General features: G+C 43.9%; 1 protein-coding gene across 1 annotated transcript; it reads right to left on the bottom strand.

Moving 5' to 3' along the window:
• Positions 1–5437: 5437 nt before the first annotated feature.
• LOC141108563 (myosin-4-like) lies at positions 5438–17920 on the bottom strand. The gene is made up of 40 exons (XM_073600278.1): positions 17818–17920; positions 17465–17504; positions 16205–16417; positions 15974–16117; positions 15385–15541; positions 15156–15298; positions 14103–14195; positions 13944–14007; positions 13763–13861; positions 13548–13651; positions 13288–13426; positions 13079–13197; positions 12835–12984; positions 12586–12756; positions 12186–12492; positions 12012–12085; positions 11839–11926; positions 11625–11742; positions 11328–11451; positions 11097–11233; positions 10730–10985; positions 10341–10583; positions 10052–10228; positions 9823–9968; positions 9647–9737; positions 9158–9547; positions 8941–9067; positions 8613–8731; positions 8316–8512; positions 7999–8182; positions 7755–7920; positions 7530–7654; positions 7110–7418; positions 6799–7002; positions 6579–6704; positions 6324–6494; positions 6131–6235; positions 5896–5991; positions 5629–5763; positions 5438–5539 (listed from the first exon to the last, which is right to left on the bottom strand). The coding sequence occupies exons 3-40, from the start codon at positions 16403–16405 to the stop codon at positions 5522–5524; spliced, it is 5817 nt and encodes a 1938-aa protein (XP_073456379.1). The 5' UTR covers positions 16406–16417; positions 17465–17504; positions 17818–17920; the 3' UTR covers positions 5438–5521.
• Positions 17921–18161: the final 241 nt, after the last annotated feature.

The raw sequence follows: 18161 nt of genomic DNA, 5'->3' as shown, positions 1-18161 counted from the left end.
CTCTGGGGACCCTGATGTAAGGAGGAAGCTCTCTGGGGACCCTGATGCAAGACTAAGGCTCTCTTTGGACTGCGATGTAAAGGGGGAGGGGCTCTCTGGGGACTCTGATGTAAGGGGGGCTCTCTGGGGACCCTGATGTTAGGAGGGGCTCTCTGGGGACCCTGATGTAAGGGGGAGGCTCCCTGGGGACTCTGATGTAAGGGGGGGCTCTCTAGGGACCCTGATACAAGGAGGGGCTCTCTGGGGATCCTGATGTAGAGGGGAGGCTCTCTGAGGACCCCGATGTAAGGAGGAGGCTCTCTGCGGACCTTGATGTAAGGGGGAGGCTCTCTTGGGACCCTGATGCAAGACTCAGGCTCCCTGGGGACCTTGGTGTAAGGGGAGGCTCTCTGGGGACCCTGATGCAAGACTGAGGCTCTCTGGGGACTCTGGTGTAAGGGGGGGCTCTCAGGGGACCCTGATGCAAGACTGAGGCTCTCTGAGGACTCTGATGTAAGGGGTGGGCTCTGTGGGGACCCTGATTTAAGGGGGAGGCTCTGTGGGGACCCTGATTTAAGGGGGAGGCTCTCTGGGGACCCTGATGTAAGGGGGAGGCGCCCTGAGGAGCCCGATGTAAGGAGGAGGCTCTCTGGGGACGCTGATGTAAGGGGGAGGCTCTCTGGAGACCCTGATGCAAAACTGAGGCTCTCTGGGTTCTCTGATGTAAGGGGGAGGCTCTCTGGGGACCCTGCTGTAAGGAGGGGGCTCTCTGGGGACCTTGATGTAAGGGGGGCTCTCTGGGGACCTTGTTGCAAGACTGAGGCTCTCTGGGGACTCTGATGTAAGGGGGGACTCTTTGGGGACCCTGAACTGAGGCTCTCTGGGGACTCTGATGTAAGGGGGAGGCTCTCTGGGGACCCTGATGCAAGACTGAGGCTCTCTGGGGATCCTGATGTAAGGAGGGGCTCTCTGGGGACCCCGATGTAAGGGGGATGCTCTCTGGGGACCCTAATGTAAGGGGGAGGCTCTCTGGGGACCCTGATGTAAGGGGTAGGCTCCCTGGGGACTCTGATGTAAGGGGGGCTCTCTAGGGACCCTGATATAAGGAGGGGCTCTCTGGGGACCCTGATTAAAGGGGGAGGCTCTCTGGGGACCCCGATGTAAGGAGGAGGCTCTCTGGGGACCCTGATATAAGGAGGGGCTCTCTGGGGACCCTGATTTAAGGAGGAGGCTCTCTGGGGACCCCGATGTAAGGAGGAGGCTCTCTGGGGACCCTGATGTAAAGGGGAAGATCTCTGGGGACCCTGATGCAAGATTGAGGCTCTCTGGGGACTCTGATGTAAGGGGGAGGCTCTCTGGGGACTCTGATGTAAGGGAGAGCTCTCTGGGGATCCTGATGCAAGGAGGGGCTCTCTGTGGACCCCGATGTAAGGGAGAAGCTCTCTGGGGACCCTGATGTAAGGAGAAGGCTCTCTGGGGACCCTGATGTAAGGGGGAAGCTCTCTGGGGACCCTGATGCAAGACTGAGGCTCTCTGGGGACTGTGATGTAAAGGGGGGTTCTCTGGGGACCCTGATGTAAGGGGGCTCTCTGGGGAACCTGATGTTGGGAGGGGCTCTCTGGGCACCCTAATGTAAGGGGGAGGCTCTCTGGGGGCCCTAATGTAAGGGGGATGCTCTCTGGGGACCCTAATGTAAGGGGGAGGCTCTCTGGGGACCCTGATGTAAGGGGGAGGCTCTCTGGGGACCCTGCTGTAAGGAGGGGGCTCTCTGGGGACCTTGATGTAAGGGGGGCTCTCTGGGGACCTTGTTGCAAGACTGAGGCTCTCTGGGGACTCTGATGTAAGGGGGGACTCTTTGGGGACCCTGAACTGAGGCTCTCTGGGGACTCTGATGTAAGGGGGAGGCTCTCTGGGGACCCTGATGCAAGACTGAGGCTCTCTGGGGATCCTGATGTAAGGAGGGGCTCTCTGGGGACCCCGATGTAAGGGGGATGCTCTCTGGGGACCCTAATGTAAGGGGGAGGCTCTCTGGGGACCCTGATGTAAGGGGTAGGCTCCCTGGGGACTCTGATGTAAGGGGGGCTCTCTAGGGACCCTGATATAAGGAGGGGCTCTCTGGGGACCCTGATTTAAGGGGGAGGCTCTCTGGGGACCCCGATGTAAGGAGGAGGCTCTCTGGGGACCCTGATATAAGGAGGGGCTCTCTGGGGACCCTGATTTAATGAGGAGGCTCTCTGGGGACCCCGATGTAAGGAGGAGGCTCTCTGGAGACCTTGATGTAAGGGGGGCTCTCTGGGGACCTTGTTGCAAGACTGAGGCTCTCTGGGGATCCTGATGTAAGGAGGGGCTCTCTGGGGACCCCGATGTAAGGGGGATGCTCTCTGGGGACCCCGATGTAAGGAGGCGGCTCTCTGGGGACCTTGATGTAAGGGGGGCTCTCTGGGGACCTTGTTGCAAGACTGAGGCTCTCTGGGGACTCTGATGTAAGGGGGGACTCTTTGGGGACCCTGAACTGAGGCTCTCTGGGGACTCTGATGTAAGGGGGAGGCTCTCTGGGGACCCTGATGCAAGACTGAGGCTCTCTGGGGATCCTGATGTAAGGAGGGGCTCTCTGGGGACCCCGATGTAAGGGGGATGCTCTCTGGGGACCCTAATGTAAGGGGGAGGCTCTCTGGGGACCCTGATGTAAGGGGTAGGCTCCCTGGGGACTCTGATGTAAGGGGGGCTCTCTAGGGACCCTGATATAAGGAGGGGCTCTCTGGGGACCCTGATTTAAGGGGGAGGCTCTCTGGGGACCCCGATGTAAGGAGGAGGCTCTCTGGGGACCCTGATATAAGAAGGGGCTCTCTGGGGACCCTGATTTAAGGAGGAGGCTCTCTGGGGACCCCGATGTAAGGAGGAGGCTCTCTGGGGACCCTGATGTAAAGGGGAAGATCTCTGGGGACCCTGATGCAAGATTGAGGCTCTCTGGGGACTCTGATGTAAGGGGGAGGCTCTCTGGGGACTCTGATGTAAAGGGGAGCTCTCTGGGGATCCTGATGCAAGGAGGGGCTCTCTGTGGACCCCGATGTAAGGGAGAAGCTCTCTGGGGACCCTGATGTAAGGAGAAGGCTCTCTGGGGACCCTGATGTAAGGGGGAAGCTCCCTGGGGACCCTGATGCAAGACTGAGGCTCTCTGGGGACTGTGATGTAAAGGGGGTTCTCTGGGGACCCTGATGTAAGGGGGCTCTCTGGGGAACCTGATGTTGGGAGGGGCTCTCTGGGCACCCTAATGTAAAGGGGAGGCTCTCTGGGGACCCTAATGTAAGGGGGATGCTCTCTGGGGACCCTAATGTAAGGGGGAGGCTCTCTGGGGACCCTGATGTAAGGGGGAGGCTCCCTGGGGACTCTGATGTAAGGGGGGGGCTCTCTAGGGACCTTGATATAAGGAGGGGCTCTCTGGGGACCCTGATTTAAGGGGGAGGCTCTCTGGGGACCCCGATGTAAGGAGGAGGCTCTCTGGGGACCCTGATATAAGGAGGGGCTCTCTAGGGACCCTGATTTAAGGAGGAGGCTCTCTGGGGACCCCGATGTAAGGAGGAGGCTCTCTGGGGACCCTGATGTAAAGGGGAAGATCTCTGGGGACCCTGATGCAAGATTGAGGCTCTCTGGGGACTCTGATGTAAGGGGGAGGCTCTCTGGGGACTCTGATGTAAGGGGGAGCTCTCTGGGGATCCTGATGCAAGGAGGGGCTCTCTGTGGACCCCGATGTAAGGGAGAAGCTCTCTGGGGACTCTGATGTAAGGAGAAGGCTCTCTGGGGACCCTGATGTAAGGGGGAAGCTCTCTGGGGACCCTGATACAAGACTGAGGCTCTCTGGGGACTGTGATGTAAAGGGGGGGTTCTCTGGGGACCCTGATGTAAGGGGGCTCTCTGGGGAACCTGATGTTGGGAGGGGCTCTCTGGGGACCCTAAAGTAAGGGGGAGGCTCTCTGGGGACCCTGATGTAAGGGGGAGGCTCTCTGGGGACTCTAATGTAAGGGGGGGCTCTCAAGGGACCCTGATATAAGGAGGGGCTCTCTGGGGACCCTGATTTAAGGGGGAGGCTCTCTGGGGACCCCGATGTAAGGAGGAGGCTCTCTGGGGACCCTGATGTAAGGGGGAAGGTCTCTGAGGACCCTGATGCAAGACTGAGGCTCTCTGGGGACTCTGATGTAAGGGGGAGGCTCTCTGGGAACTCTGATGTAAGGTGGGTCTCTCAATGGACCCTGATATAAGGAGGAGCTCTCTGGGGACCCTGATGTAAAGGGTAAGGTCTCTGGGGACCTGGCAAGACTGAGGCTCTCTGGGGACTCTGATGTAAGGAGGAGGCTCCCTGGGAACTCTGATGTAAGGGGGGCCTCTCAAGGGACCCTGATATAAGTAGGGGCTCTCTGGGGACCCTGATTTAAGGGGGAGGCTCTCTGGGGACCCCGATGTAAGGAGGCGGCTCTCTGGGGACCCTGATGTAAAGGGGAAGGTCTCTGGGGACCCTGATGCAAGACTGAGGCTCTCTGGGGACTCTGATGTAAGGGGGAGGCTCTCTGGGGACTCTGATGTAAGGGAGAGGCTCTCTGGGGACCCTGATGTAAGGGGGGGCTCTGTTGGGATTCTGATGTAATGAGGGGGGCTCTGGGGACCCTGATGTAAGGGGGGGCTTACTTTTTTGTGTGTGTTTGCAAATTAAAAGTGGGCCGGTCTGGATGAAGTCCAGGGCCAAATTTTTGTCCCAGTCCAGCCCTGCTTGTTGACCACTATAGTACTTGAGGTCAGCTGAAGAGTAAATGTAGACTGTAACCAGTTGCATTTTTGAATTGCACTCATATACAACTTAGGTTTTTTGAAAAGCCAGAAGTGGGAGATTTCCTTTAAGGGCCATTCAATATTTAAAGCTGAACTCCAGGCCAAATACAGAGTTGAATTACTTATTATTTAGAGTGTTTTACTATTCAAAGGGTTTGTATTTTTGCAATCTAGTCCTGAGATTTACAGAGCCCCACCAGAATGTACAGCCAGGCTTGGGACTTTTCACTGTTGCAGTTAAGCAATAAGGCTAGGTCACCTCCCTACCCCCAGCCTAGGATAGGACAGAGAAGGAGTAGCAGCAGTTTGCTGAATTACTCACACTAATCTCTCTTTCTGCAAATGCGCGTGCAGCGTGATGATTGGCTGCTAACAATGACCATCCCTCTACCGGTCCAAGGGCTGTTGTACAAGGAATTATACGATACATATAATAAGCCATATTCAGGTAATTACAGTAGCCGCATAAAGCTCTTTATAATTTTTTAATGAGTTCATAACTGCATTAATTTCTGTGTTTTCATCTACCATTAAAGGAGAAACCATTTTTTTCTGGGAAAAAAAAAGTAGAAACCATTTAAAGTAGAAACAATTACATGAAAATTGTGTTTGTTAGAATCAAAAAGGCCACAACATATTTAAAGAACTTCAATATTTTATTGAAATATTAGCACAATATAATTTAAATACTGTACATTTTTCTACAACCACTTAGAAGTATTTACTCTTCGATCTCCTTCTGCAAAAAATAAAGAGAAAAAATGTAAGGTACAACAAGTAATTTTAAGAAAATTAAGTGACATGACATGTAAAAAAATGCTGCTATACCTTTCCTCCAATGTCACGGCTCTTGGCCTTGAGCTTGTTGACCTGGGACTCAGCAATGTCAGCTCTCTCTTCAGCCTCTTCAAGCTCATGTTGGACCTTCCTGAAGCGGCCCAGGTGAGCATTGGCTTGTTCCTCCTGAAGAACAAAGTTAATTGTCAAATTGCATTGAAAATTTGGTCTAAAGTCTAACTTGCTTATAATCAGTCTTGTCTATGAAGAAAAGGCTTCTGGAAAAGTTTTTCTATAATAAATTAGGTTTGCACTTACAGATTCCTCAGCCTGTCTCTTGTAGGCCTTGACCTTCAGCTGCAGTTTGTCTACCAGGTCCTGCAACCTCAGGAGGTTTTTCCTGTCTTCCTCAGTCTGCAAAATAAAATTAATATAGAGCATTCAGAATTTAAAAGTCATGTTTGTAAAAAAAATGGTTTAATCCAAGAAATGCCTAAAAGCAAGAAGTCTTTAGGCATTTTCCATACTGAGTATGTGTACTAAGTTACTGTACCTGGTAGGTGAGTTCCTTAACCCTCCTTTCATATTTGCGAACTCCTTTAATGGACTCAACTCCACGTTTCTGTTCATTGTCCAGTTCACTCTCCAGTTCACGCACCTATGGGGAACATTTTCAGAAAAAAATATTGTTGGAATTTTTATATTTGTTCTCTAATCTTTACCACTTTTGCATTTAAAATACTTACTCTGACTTCCAGTTTCTGGAGCTGCTTCTTGCCACCCTTCATTGCCAGCTGTTCAGCTTCATCCAGACGGTGCTGCAGGTCCTTCACAGACTGTTCAAGGTTCTTCTTCATTCTCTCCAGGTGGGCACTGGTGTCCTGCTCCTTCTTCAGCTCTTCTGCCATTAGAGCAGCCTTAAGTAGTATAGAAAAACAGTCAGTGGGAATGTTGACTTGGTGTAATCTATGCTATGAGTTTGTAGAAGAATGGATACGTACATCAGTGATGGCCTTTTTAGCTTTGTCTTCAGCATTTCTGGATTCCTGAACACTTTCCTCCACTTCATTCGTCAGCTGTGCAATGTCACTTTCTAATTTCTTCTTGCTGTTCAGCAGGCTAGTGTTCTAGAAAAACAAATATGGGGGTCATTAGTTAGCATTTAATGAAAAAAGGTAACATTTATTGCTAAATCTAATGATAATTAGTAGTAGATTCTACCTGTGAGTGCAGGAGCTGCAGACGTTCACTGGCATCCAGAAGTTCCTGTTCTGCCAATTTGCGAGATCTCTCTGTTTGTTCCAGAGCGGACCTAGACTCTTCAATCTCAGCTTGCTGTAGATTGTTTCTGCGTTCAATCACAGCAACCTGTTCCTTCAGATCTTCCTGTCCTCTCAAGGCATCATCTAAATGCAGCTGGGCATCCTAGATGACAAAAAGTGTGTGATCATAAACCAACAATCTGACTACTTTCAATAGAATGAGACTAGAGCTTTGTATTTTATGTGATTATTTGCGCTTTTTTGGGATACCTTCAGCTGTCCTTGTACATTTCTGAGCTGTTTCTGTGCCTCTGAAGCCTGGCGGTTGGCATGGCTAAGTTGGATCTCAAGTTCATTCAAATCTCCTTCCATCTTCTTTTTCAGTCTCAGAGCATCATTTCTGCTTCTGATTTCAGAGTCCAGTGTGCTCTGCATGGTGTCAATGGCTCTCTGGCTATTTCTCTTCAGCTGTTCATTTTCCTCATCCTTCTCTGCAATCTTCCTGTCCACCTCAGATTTGATCTGGTTCAGCTCAAGCTGGACACGGAGGATTTTGGCTTCTTCATGTTCCAATGATCCCTTTAAAAAAGGAACACAATATTTAAAATTAGATTGGTAGTCTGGCACTCAGAAAGGTCATGCCAAAATAAAGCCAATCCATGTTATCATTGTATTTTTCTAGTTGTATACCTCAGCTTCCTCCAGAGCAGCCTGAAGGTCACTCTTCTCCTGTTCAACCTGCTTCCTGGCCTTCTCCAGTTCATTGATGGACTTTCCAGTCTCACCAATCTGTTCAGTCAGATCTGAGATCTCCTCTGGTGAAGAGATGGTCAAACAAATGTTACAAATCTATTCAGTACATGTGCCAGTCTCATCAATGAAAAATTATAGAAATACAGTAAGTAAGCAACATACGTTGCAAGTTCTTGTTCTCGCGTTTCAGGGTTTCAACTTGTTCTAGAGCCTCTTCATAAGCATTCTTCATCTTGAAGATCTCAGTGCTCAGGCTACGAGCCTCTTTCTGAGCAGCCTCCAGTTCAGCCTGACCCTCCTCATACTTCTGCTTCCATTCTGCCAGGACCTGAAATCATGGACATATATAGAATATGTACCTAAATAATTGAAAGTTATTACAGTTGTATTATGCCTGCATATCTACCTTATCAAAGTTTCTCTGTTTCTTGTCAAGAGAAGCTGCTGCACTATTTGCTCTCTCCACATCGACCATGAGGTCTTCAACCTCAGACTGCAACCTCTGCTTGGTCTTTTCCAGAGAGGCACACTTGGAGTTCACAGCCTCAACCTGTTCCTCAGCATCCTGCAAACGCTGAGCCAGCTTCTTCCTGCAAAGCAAATAAAGAACAATATTATGTAATGGTACAATAAGAGTCTGTTAAAAACAAATCTCTTTTTTTTCTATTGTAAAATCAATAAAAAATATTGAAATAAATACTAATGTCCTGAGTTTCAACTTACTTGGCCTCCTCTAGCTCCTCTGTGCGCTGAATGGCATCAGTTTCGTATTTGGTCCTCCACTGGGCAACTTCGCTATTAGCCTTGGACAGAGAACGTTGAAACTCAGCCTTGGCTTCCTGTTCCTCCTCATATTGCTCGCGGAGCAAGTCATTGTCATGGCGAGCAGACTGCAGGGCATGGGCAAGGGCATTCTTTGCCTGGAATATGCAGATAAGAATTATGTGAAATACATGTAATGGCATTGTAGGAAATGTACTGTTTCAATATTGTTTGTTTAACTTAACATCACAATGTTACCTTTGACTCCTCTTCAAGCTGTCTCTTGAGTTCCTCAACCTGCTGAGTGAAGCCCTGTTTGCCTCTGGATAGCTGAGAAATTAGAGACTCCTTCTCTTCAAGCTGGCGAGACAGCTCACCTAGAATCATATGAAAGCAATATCACATAGCATGAAAAACAATGCATTTAGTAGACACATCACAGTGCATGTAGTCAAGTATTTCTTCACTGAATACTCTTGGGATTTCATTGGTTTTGTACAACATTTTAGAGGCTTGTATTTCATCTATTAGACACTTCATTATATTGTTTTTTTGTATTACTTTTATTATATGAGTATTAACCTACCAGTCTCAGTCTGCAGACGAGCCTTCTGGGTAGTGAGGTCATTAAGTAAACGCAGATGTTCATCATCCTTAGACTTAATTTCACTCAGTTGATCCTCAAGCACACGGTTAACTTTCTCAAGGTTGGCCTACAAGAACATTAGGTAAAATCATTGTCTCTATTCCAGAATAAGGATTAAAAAGAAAAAAGAAACATGTATTTTCAAGAAATTTCTTACCTTAGACTTAGAGACACTCTCCAGGTTGCTGGCGAGGTCATCAACCTCCATCTTCAGTTCACTCTTTTCTTTCTCCAGCTTCTGCTTAACACGCTGCAGGTTGTCAATCTGTTCTCCAAGCTCAGCAACACTGTCAGCATGCTTTTTGCGCAGAGCAGAAGCAGTGGCTTCATGTTGAAGAGTAGCTTCTTCTAGGTCGCGTCTCAGTTTCTGGAATTCAGCTTCACGCTTCTTGTTCACCTCAATCTGAGAAGATGTTGCACCTCCAGCTTCCTCAAGTCTTTCACTGATTTCTTCAAGTTCTCTAGAAAGATCAGCTCTCTGTTTCTCAATCTTGGCCCGAGCTGCCCTCTCAGCTTCAATTTCCTCCTCAAGTTCTTCAATACGAGCCTAAATAGAGCAGGTTATTATTATTGTTTTTTTTATATTCATAGTTAAATAATGAGAAATTAATATAAGGATATTAGGATCCTGTAATCCATCCTTTACCTGCAGTTCCTTTATCTTCTTCTGCAGTTGAGATCCAAGGGATTGTTCATCCTCAATCTTTCCTTGGAGTTGGCTGATTTCAAAGTCTTTCCTGTGAATCAAGGTTAATACAAGTTATAAATGCTGCCTTTATTTTTCAGGTTTTTCTTTTAAAAAAAATAGAGAGCACTCCTTACTTTTTTAGCTTTTCGTCAGATTGCTGCTTTTCATTTTCAAGATCCATGACGGTTTCCTGGGACAGTTTCAGGTCACCTTCCAGCTTTCTCTTGGCCCTCTCTAGCTCAAGACGGAGTTTCTTCTCTTGTTCCAGAGAACCTTCCAGCTAAAAGTACATGCATTTATTTGAATAATTTGGCTCTTTTTTAAATAGCCAACAGATTAGAAATCTTATTTTAAGATACTCACATCATCTACTTGCTGTTCCAGCTTTGTTTTTGATTTGGTCAAGGAGCTGACTTTGTCTTCCTCAGCTTGAAGGTCATCAAGAGTTTGCTGATGGGCCTCCTGAAGAGCTTTCTTTTCCTTGGCGAGTTTGGAGACATTTTCATCAAGAGTTGCCAATTCTTCAGTAAGATTTTTAACCTATAAATAAAGGAACAAAGATTAACATACATAATTATACTGTATTAAAAACTAGAATTGCATTTATGTATTTGAATCAGAAAGTGGACTTTACGTTTCTTGTTGCGTATACCTTATTTTCTGTTGCATGTTTTTCTTTTTCTACTTTTGCCAGAGTGAGTTCTAGGTCATCAATGTCTTTCTTCAGCTCTGAGCATTCATCTTCCAGTTTTCTTTTCTTAGCTGTCAGTTCAGCATTGCTTTCTTCCTCATCTTCAAGTCTCTCATTGACCTCCTTGAGTTTTGATTCAAGTTGAATCTTGTTCTTGATGAGACTTTCACATCTCTCCTCGGCATCAGCCAGAGTCTCAGATTCCTTTTGAAAACAATTTTCTTTTAGGCAACTGGGAATTTTTGGATAACAATTTTCTTTTGGGCAACTGCGAATTTTTGGATTGATAATAACTAGATATCACTATAAATTATTTTTTAAACAGTGTTTTGCTATATAATTCTACATACCGACTGGACATGGAGCTGTAACTCATTCTTTTCCTGCAGCAAGGAAATCATTTTCTGCTCTAGTTCTTTCTTCTTGGCCTCTGACTTTGCCAGAGCTTCCTTGGTCTTTTCAAACTCCTCTTTCATATTTGCCATCTCTTTCTCAGATTCTGCACTCTTCAGGAGAGGCTTAATCTTGAAGTACAGTTTCATCCATGGCCAGTGTTTGACATTCATGAATGATCTGATATTGTACTGGATGACAAAGATGGCTTCCCTGTTTAAGAAATGTCACATATCAGGTAAATATGTCTGTTATCAAAAATGTTGTTTTGCCTCTATAGCTATCATTACTAGTATACTTTTGTGAGTAGAAAATCATTTTTACCTTCTTTCCGTCATCTTCTTGAACTCAATTCTCATCAAGAAAGCTCTGCAAAGAGCCTGAGTACGAGTTATAAGTTGTGCCAGCTTTTCATCCCTCATCTCTTCCAGTGTACCCAGGAGACCAGCTTTGAAGAATACCTTAAAAAATAAATTTAAAAAAAATAGTCATTTTAAATTTAAATATTAGAAACTATTAGAGCTATGATTTTCTGGGAGCTGCTGTCTGCCATACCTTGGTGTGGCCAAATTTGTACTGAGTGTGGTCAACATCAATAGAGCCCAATAGTTTTTCTGATGCCTTCTTGCTGTCAATAAACTGCCCATCTGGGATTGCACTGGCATTCAGAACCTTGTAACTTTAGAAAAAAGAAACAGTATGGAATAGTTAATGATCATTCTCAAAGTATATAACAAACCATACATATCTAAATAACTAAAACTTCCAAATCTAATGGCATTGTTCACCCCTAATGATCCATTTGTTTCTATAAGCTATACAAGTATTTTTAAAATGTGCATGAAAATTTACCGTTGCTTAAAGTCCGCATAAATAATTCTGCTGGGGAATCCCTTTCTGCAGATTCTGATACCCTCCAATACACCATTACATCTCAGTTGGTGAATGATCAAGTGGTTATCCATGATACCTGTGAGAAATCATAAATGTCAGTAGTGACCACAAAAACTATAGTGTCTTCCTAATGTTTAGTGTTTTCAGCATGAACAGGAAAATAAAATTGTACCTGGAGTTTTGGTCTCGTTGGGGATCAGACAACGCACAAAGTGAGGGTGAGTGCTTTTCAAGTTGGACATTAGTTTGTTCAAGTTTTCCTATAACACACACAATATAAATAAGGATTTTCTGCTATGGCAGAAATTATGTAAGTCTTTATGCAGATAGAACAGTCATACTAACTCTGAACAGGCAAGACACAGTCTGGAAAGAGGATCCCTTCTTCTTCTTTCCACCTTTGCTACCACCGGCAGCATCTGGTAATAAAACACAATGGAAGAGCCATCATAGATCTTAATCTAAATGTAAAAGTACGAAAAAAGCCTAAAATAAGAAAGGAACAGGAATGTTACTCACCATCAGTAGCATTGTAGCTGGAGTACAGGAAAGACAGCAGTTTCATTGAAGATTTCTGGTACAGCTGGATAACAGATTCATTCAATGGATCCTTATTCTTGTCAAGCCAGCCAGTGATGTTGTAATCCACAGTACCAGCATAGTGCACAAGAGAGAAGTGAGCCTCAGCCTTTCCTTTGCCAGGTTTGGGCTTCTCAAAGTTCTTGCACTTGCCAAGATGCTGCTCATACAGCTTGTTCTTGAAGGATGTGTCAGTGGCCTTGGGGAACATGCACTCCTCTTCAAGGATGGAGAAGATGCCCATAGGCTGATAATAAACGATAAGTGTTACTTTAAGTCTGTAACTACAAATAATTCTACATTTTTGGTTTCATAATATCATTTCCATATGTGAAATTACCTTCTCAATAAGCTCAATGCAGGCAGCCAAGTCCATACCAAAGTCAATGAACTCCCATTCAATACCTTCCTTCTTGTATTCCTCTTGTTCCAGGACGAACATGTGGTGGTTGAAGAACTGCTGCAACTTCTCATTGGTGAAGTTGATACAGAGCTGTTCCAAGCTGTTGTACTGTATGTCAAATAAAGAAATGAGAACAGGTCCTTTGCTTTGAAAGACATACAAACCTAAAACTGTTCAAGAACTTACATCAAAGATTTCAAATCCAGCAATATCCAGCACACCAATATAGAACTGTCTTGGCTGCTTGGTGTCGAGCTGCTGGTTGATACGAGTGACCATCCACAAGAAGAGTTTCTCAAAAACGGATTTGCTGAGGGCACCAACAGAGTTGTTGACCTAAAGAGTAGAGCAAAAATCATGTGTTAATATATTATAGAAAGCATAGTTATCTTTGAGTATGTGGTTATTTTATCTCTTGATTTTATCATACCTGAGATACAGTTTGTCCCTTGGTGACAAACTCATTGCCAACCTTTACTCTAGGGTAGCACAAAGCCTTCAGCATATCAGAAGAGTTGAAACCCATCAGATAAGCAATCTTGTCAGCAACTGGAGATAAGACATATAGTATGAAATAAATCCTAAAATGGCATAGATGGCTAAAAAATCATAAAATAAGTTGAAAAACAAAGGACAAACCCTCAGTGCCATCTGGCTCGGCCTGCTCCTCCCTCTGCTTCTGCTTGAACTTCATGTTGCCATGATGCATGACAGCACCAGTCAACTTGTAGATGCCGACCTTTTCTTCTGGGATGAATCCCAGGATGTCAATGGCAGTCTGTTGGAAAAATAGCTCTGGTTAATTAGTGCCTAGTAACACATTCTGTACATCTGTGGAAATTATACAATCTGTGGAAAACTGAAAAATGTTTTCTTGTTCCAAGATTTCAACAACTTACATCTGTGGCAATGAACTCCTCTGTATCATCAATACTCTTCACAACGATTTCACCCATGCTGATTAAGGGGTAGTCGTATGGGTTGGTGGTAATAAGAAGCATCTCTGAACACAAACGACATTAAAAAAATGATAAGTTCTTCATTCAATAACACATGCTTATGGTTTGCAGGTCTCATTTCTCTGCCTATTATCTGAAAGGAAATATGACCGTACCTACAACCTCTGGTTTATGGTTTGTCATGATCTGGTAGAAGATATGGTAGCTTCTTTCAGCTGACAGCTGGAATGTTACTCTGGACTTCTCCAGCAGATCTACAAAATTGCATAGTAGTAATTGTATGAATTTATGTGAGAAACTACAAAATGAGAAGAAATTGGAGGGTTTCGTTCTTACATGTTTCAATATCAGCTGATGACAGTTTTCCAGTGGTACCAAAGTGGATTCTGATGAATTTACCCTAAACATGACAAGAGAAGATTAGAAAGGAGTTCATGCAATATGAGGTCCTAGAGATGAGTAACCAATGAACATATAGATTTCATATGTACTTACAAAACGAGAGGAGTTGTCATTTCTTACAGTCTTGGCATTACCAAAGGCTTCCAGCAGTGGGTTAGCCTGGATGATTTGATCTTCCAGATTACCCTAAATATAAAGAGGTACAAAGTATCAGCAGACAGGTAAAAGTGATAGAAACAAGCAAAAAGGGAAAAAAGTCTGAAAAATGCAAGTCCTACCAGTGGCTACTACATGTTCTACTTTGGTGTATTGATTATACAAGTACAAGGCCCTTTAAGCTGGCCTGAGCGAGCAGCTTTTTATGTAGTAAACAACATCCCAATTACATTAGCAGTTTCACAGACAGATACCAATACAGTTTTAGCCTGTATATTTCTTGAACACTGCAAAGAATATATGAACTGTGAAGGACAGGACTGTAATCAGAGCATAGCTATATTTCTTGTCGTACTTGGGTTTCACAAATCTCTATGTGTTGACAATCAACACATCTCCCAAATTACATAACTTTGGTAACACATATTTACTATGTAATATAGTCCCTAAGAATGCAAAGAAGCACCTAGAATTTTTAATATGTATACTATGACTTTAGTTTGTTTTCCAACAAGAAGATGTAGCATGCTATTACTTAGGATCATTCAACAAGCTTAAAAAAACCTTTCCTAAACTAATAGAAAAATATTCTTTTGCTGATATGCAGCTTTTATCCCCTTTTTTTCACATTCTTTGTAGAAAATAATAATTTCACAATTTTTTTACACTGACTTTGGATATATGTATATTCATAATTAATCACCTCTAACTTGTTTTTTTTCCAAATGAGACAAGTTCAGTTTTTTTTAAACCTTTCATACAAGAGAGACCTGCAATGCTTTTTACTAAATTACTTGTTTAGACTGCCTTTGTACTCTCTCTAAATCTTTAATGGCCTTCTAATAGTACATTAGCCAAAACTGTATTCCATACTCAAGATGTGACCTTAGTGATTTACGTGGGATAATGCTATACGTATATCATGTGTTTTCATCTCATCTTTATTAATTTTAATTCATTTCTATTAAGAGTTGAAAGTTGAGTACGAACCTGTATGGCGCTGCTGGACTCCTTCTTCTTAGCACTTTCACCAATAGCTGCAATTGTTGCAAAGTACTGGATGACACGCTTGGTGTTGACAGTCTTTCCAGCACCAGATTCACCAGTAATCAGGACAGACTGATTTTCACGATCTACCAAATGCAAATGTAGATTTAAAACATGTATGTGGCTTCTGAACATATCAAACAAACATTCAGAATAAGACAAGCCCAGGTACCTGTGAGCATAAACTGATAAGCGTTATCAGAGATGGAGAAGATGTGTGGTGGGGCTTCCATACGCTTCTTGCCTCTGTAGCCAGCAACCACCTTAGGGTCATACACTGGCAGCCACTTGTAGGGGTTGACAGTGACGCAGAAAAGCCCAGAGTATGTCTGTTGTATATTATAAAGTATATGATGTTAGTTTGTGAAACAACTGTGGTTTCTTAAAACGTCCCACTCCTTAAACTGAAACTCCATATTTTACCCCAAAATATAAAATCTATTGCCAGGCTGCTCTGAAGCATGCTATTTGCAGCATTTAGGACCCTCCACCTAATAGCAACTTACAAAGGAGGTTGTGTTTTAAAGCTAAGTATCAAGATTTTTTTTTTTTTTTTTTTTTTTACATTTAGCAACCAAAGTCGGACTTTCAGGCTAAAGCTGTTATTTTACAGGGTAGGTTTAACTTTATTAAGAAGTTTGGTTGCCAGTCATCAACTAATGCATAAAAAAAATATAGGATGTATTATATGGATTGTTGCAATAGCTCTTATCTACATTTTATTTTGACTCCTGTCATTTTATCTAGATATTGGGACTTACGTAGATCATCCAGGCTGCGTAACGCTCTTTGAGGTTATACAGTACAGAAGCTTCATTCAGGTGAGTCATCATCGCCATGTCTTCAATTTTATCGTACTTGGGAGGATTCTGGGGGTAAACTTGGCTTTCTTTGACTGTTACAGTCTGAAATGGAAAACAATATGTTTAATATATGATTTTTAATCATGTTTAGTACTTGATTTATTCAGAAAAATATGCTATAATAGTTACCCTGTTATCGTCAGTCTGTACAGTGATTTTTCCATCTTCCCGAGCGGTGACCAAACCCTTTACGTAAAGTTCCTTTTGGTCATCTACGTAGCAGGTGTTCTTGGCATCAAAAGGTTTGTTCTGGGCTGCTAGTCTTTCTTTGTCACTCTTACGGAGGAACTGGGCGGCTTCGCCAAAAACCGCCATTTCACCGTCACCCATGGCTGCTGGTTTCTGTATGAAAATGTATTATTTTTAATAATGCTTTAATAAGGTGATTTGTCACCTCCTTACTGCCTGTTTTATCCCCCAAAAGCTTGCACCACCACGACGAAATGCACGCAAATACAATTGAATTGTATCACATTTGATGGGTAGTAATGCCCAATGAACACGACAGCGGGATAATTTTTGATGCAAAGCATCATTTTCGCAGCACGTGTATACTCCGTATAGCTGCCTTTGCAGCTTGGGGGGGGGGGCAGTTGAGAGGTGGTAAAATTGTGCCTCATCTGCCGTTTTTGCTGGCACCCCCCAAACTTCAAGTGTAAACTAAGCCATATTGTCATTGGTTAAGTAAATAGCAAGTGCTTCTTAGGGCTCAGCTGTGATTATTACTCCTGTACTACCGTGAAGCTATACCTTTGCCTTAAGCAAGCCATATATTGTACAATTTTCTTTCCCTCAACCGTTGAGCTGAACTGTTCCCTCTTAGGAGTACATTCCAAATATAAACCTATAAAGGTTCTACTAGAATGCCATTGAAAGTATCACCAACTATCAGCCAAGAGAGAATCCAAAGCTGGAAACACACTGTTCAATTTTCGGCTGCTTTCTAAAGCAGCTGAAATTTGAACAGTGTGTGTCCAGCTTTAGATTCTCTCTTGGCTATTATTGCTTTTTTTCTCAGTTGACTTTGCCTTCCTGGTGACATTAGGGCTTTGCATTACATAGCTACATCGTTAGTCTTGAAAAAAAGACACAAGTCCATCTAGTTCAACCAGCGTTGAGCTGAACTCTTCCCTCTTAGGAGGACATTCCAATTATAAACCTATAAAGGTTCTACTAGGATGCCATTGAAACTATCACCAGCCCTCTAAGCTAAACCTTTGCAAAGAGGGGAAGCAGAAAGTTTAGCTTATGGCAATGTCATCGGTACAGTAAACAAGGGGGATCCTCTTAGGGGAACCAACAGCATTCTTTTTCAGCTAATCTAAAGCAATCTATCTAAAGTTAGTCTAAAGTGTCAGTTAATCTACTATACAGCGTTTGACCACTTACCTGTTAACACCTCCTAGGATGAAAAAAGTACGATGGCCCCCTAAAAAGGGAAAAGAAAGACAATTCAAACAAATTAATATTTACAGCATTTTCATTTGCAGGATCCTATGTTCTACAAAATAACTAATATGTCTTTACATGTGTAATCTAACGCATATTGTGAGCCTCCAAAGTGTGAGCCTCCAGTTTTCATTTACAATGAATAGCTATATTATGATGTATAACTATTACTGATTTTGATGCACAGCCTAATTTCTTTAAACTGCTGGCATACTTTTTTTCTAAGTGTAGGAATGAGCTACAAGATCAGAGATGGTTCTTTAGAATGCACAGCCTGCTTGAAGACTACTCACCAGAACTGAGATGTAATGAGCTTAGGTCTCTGGGACTCGGCTTATATACTGTATGCCAGCCCCTGTGCCTACTCAGTTTGCTCCACATATGGACGTGGGCTTTATGTTGCCTAAGCGTTCGGACCCAGACTCATCACAAGTAAAAATAAACAACACAATTCAGCAGGGCACTCTTCAGTACTCCGTTGTTGAAAGCCACATTAGCAGTCTATAATTTAGGAAAGGGTTGTTTTACACTGAGCTAAGGAAGCTGTGAATGAAGGAAAACTTGCAACTAAAATAGAATCTCTTATCTCTTAATGTAAAGTATATGTTGACTGCTTTTGACTGTCAACAAAAATGGC

This window comes from Aquarana catesbeiana, linkage group LG09 (genome assembly GCF_042186555.1).
Source record: "Aquarana catesbeiana isolate 2022-GZ linkage group LG09, ASM4218655v1, whole genome shotgun sequence".
Lineage (NCBI taxonomy): Eukaryota > Metazoa > Chordata > Amphibia > Anura > Ranidae > Aquarana > Aquarana catesbeiana.
This window is presented reverse-complemented; position numbering and strand designations above follow the sequence as displayed.

Bases quoted from the DNA above. Each gene is read 5' to 3' on its own strand.
- LOC141108563 (XM_073600278.1), bottom strand. From the start codon at position 16,405: ATGGGTGACGGTGAAATGGCGGTTTTTGGCGAAGCCGCCCAGTTCCTC. The intron at 15,542-15,973 runs GTAAGTCCCAAT...AATATACAACAG, and splicing joins ACGCAGCCTGGATGATCTAC to ACATACTCTGGGCTTTTCTG. The intron at 12,086-12,185 runs GTGAGTAACATT...TTTTATTACCAG, and splicing joins CAGCTACAATGCTACTGATG to ATGCTGCCGGTGGTAGCAAA.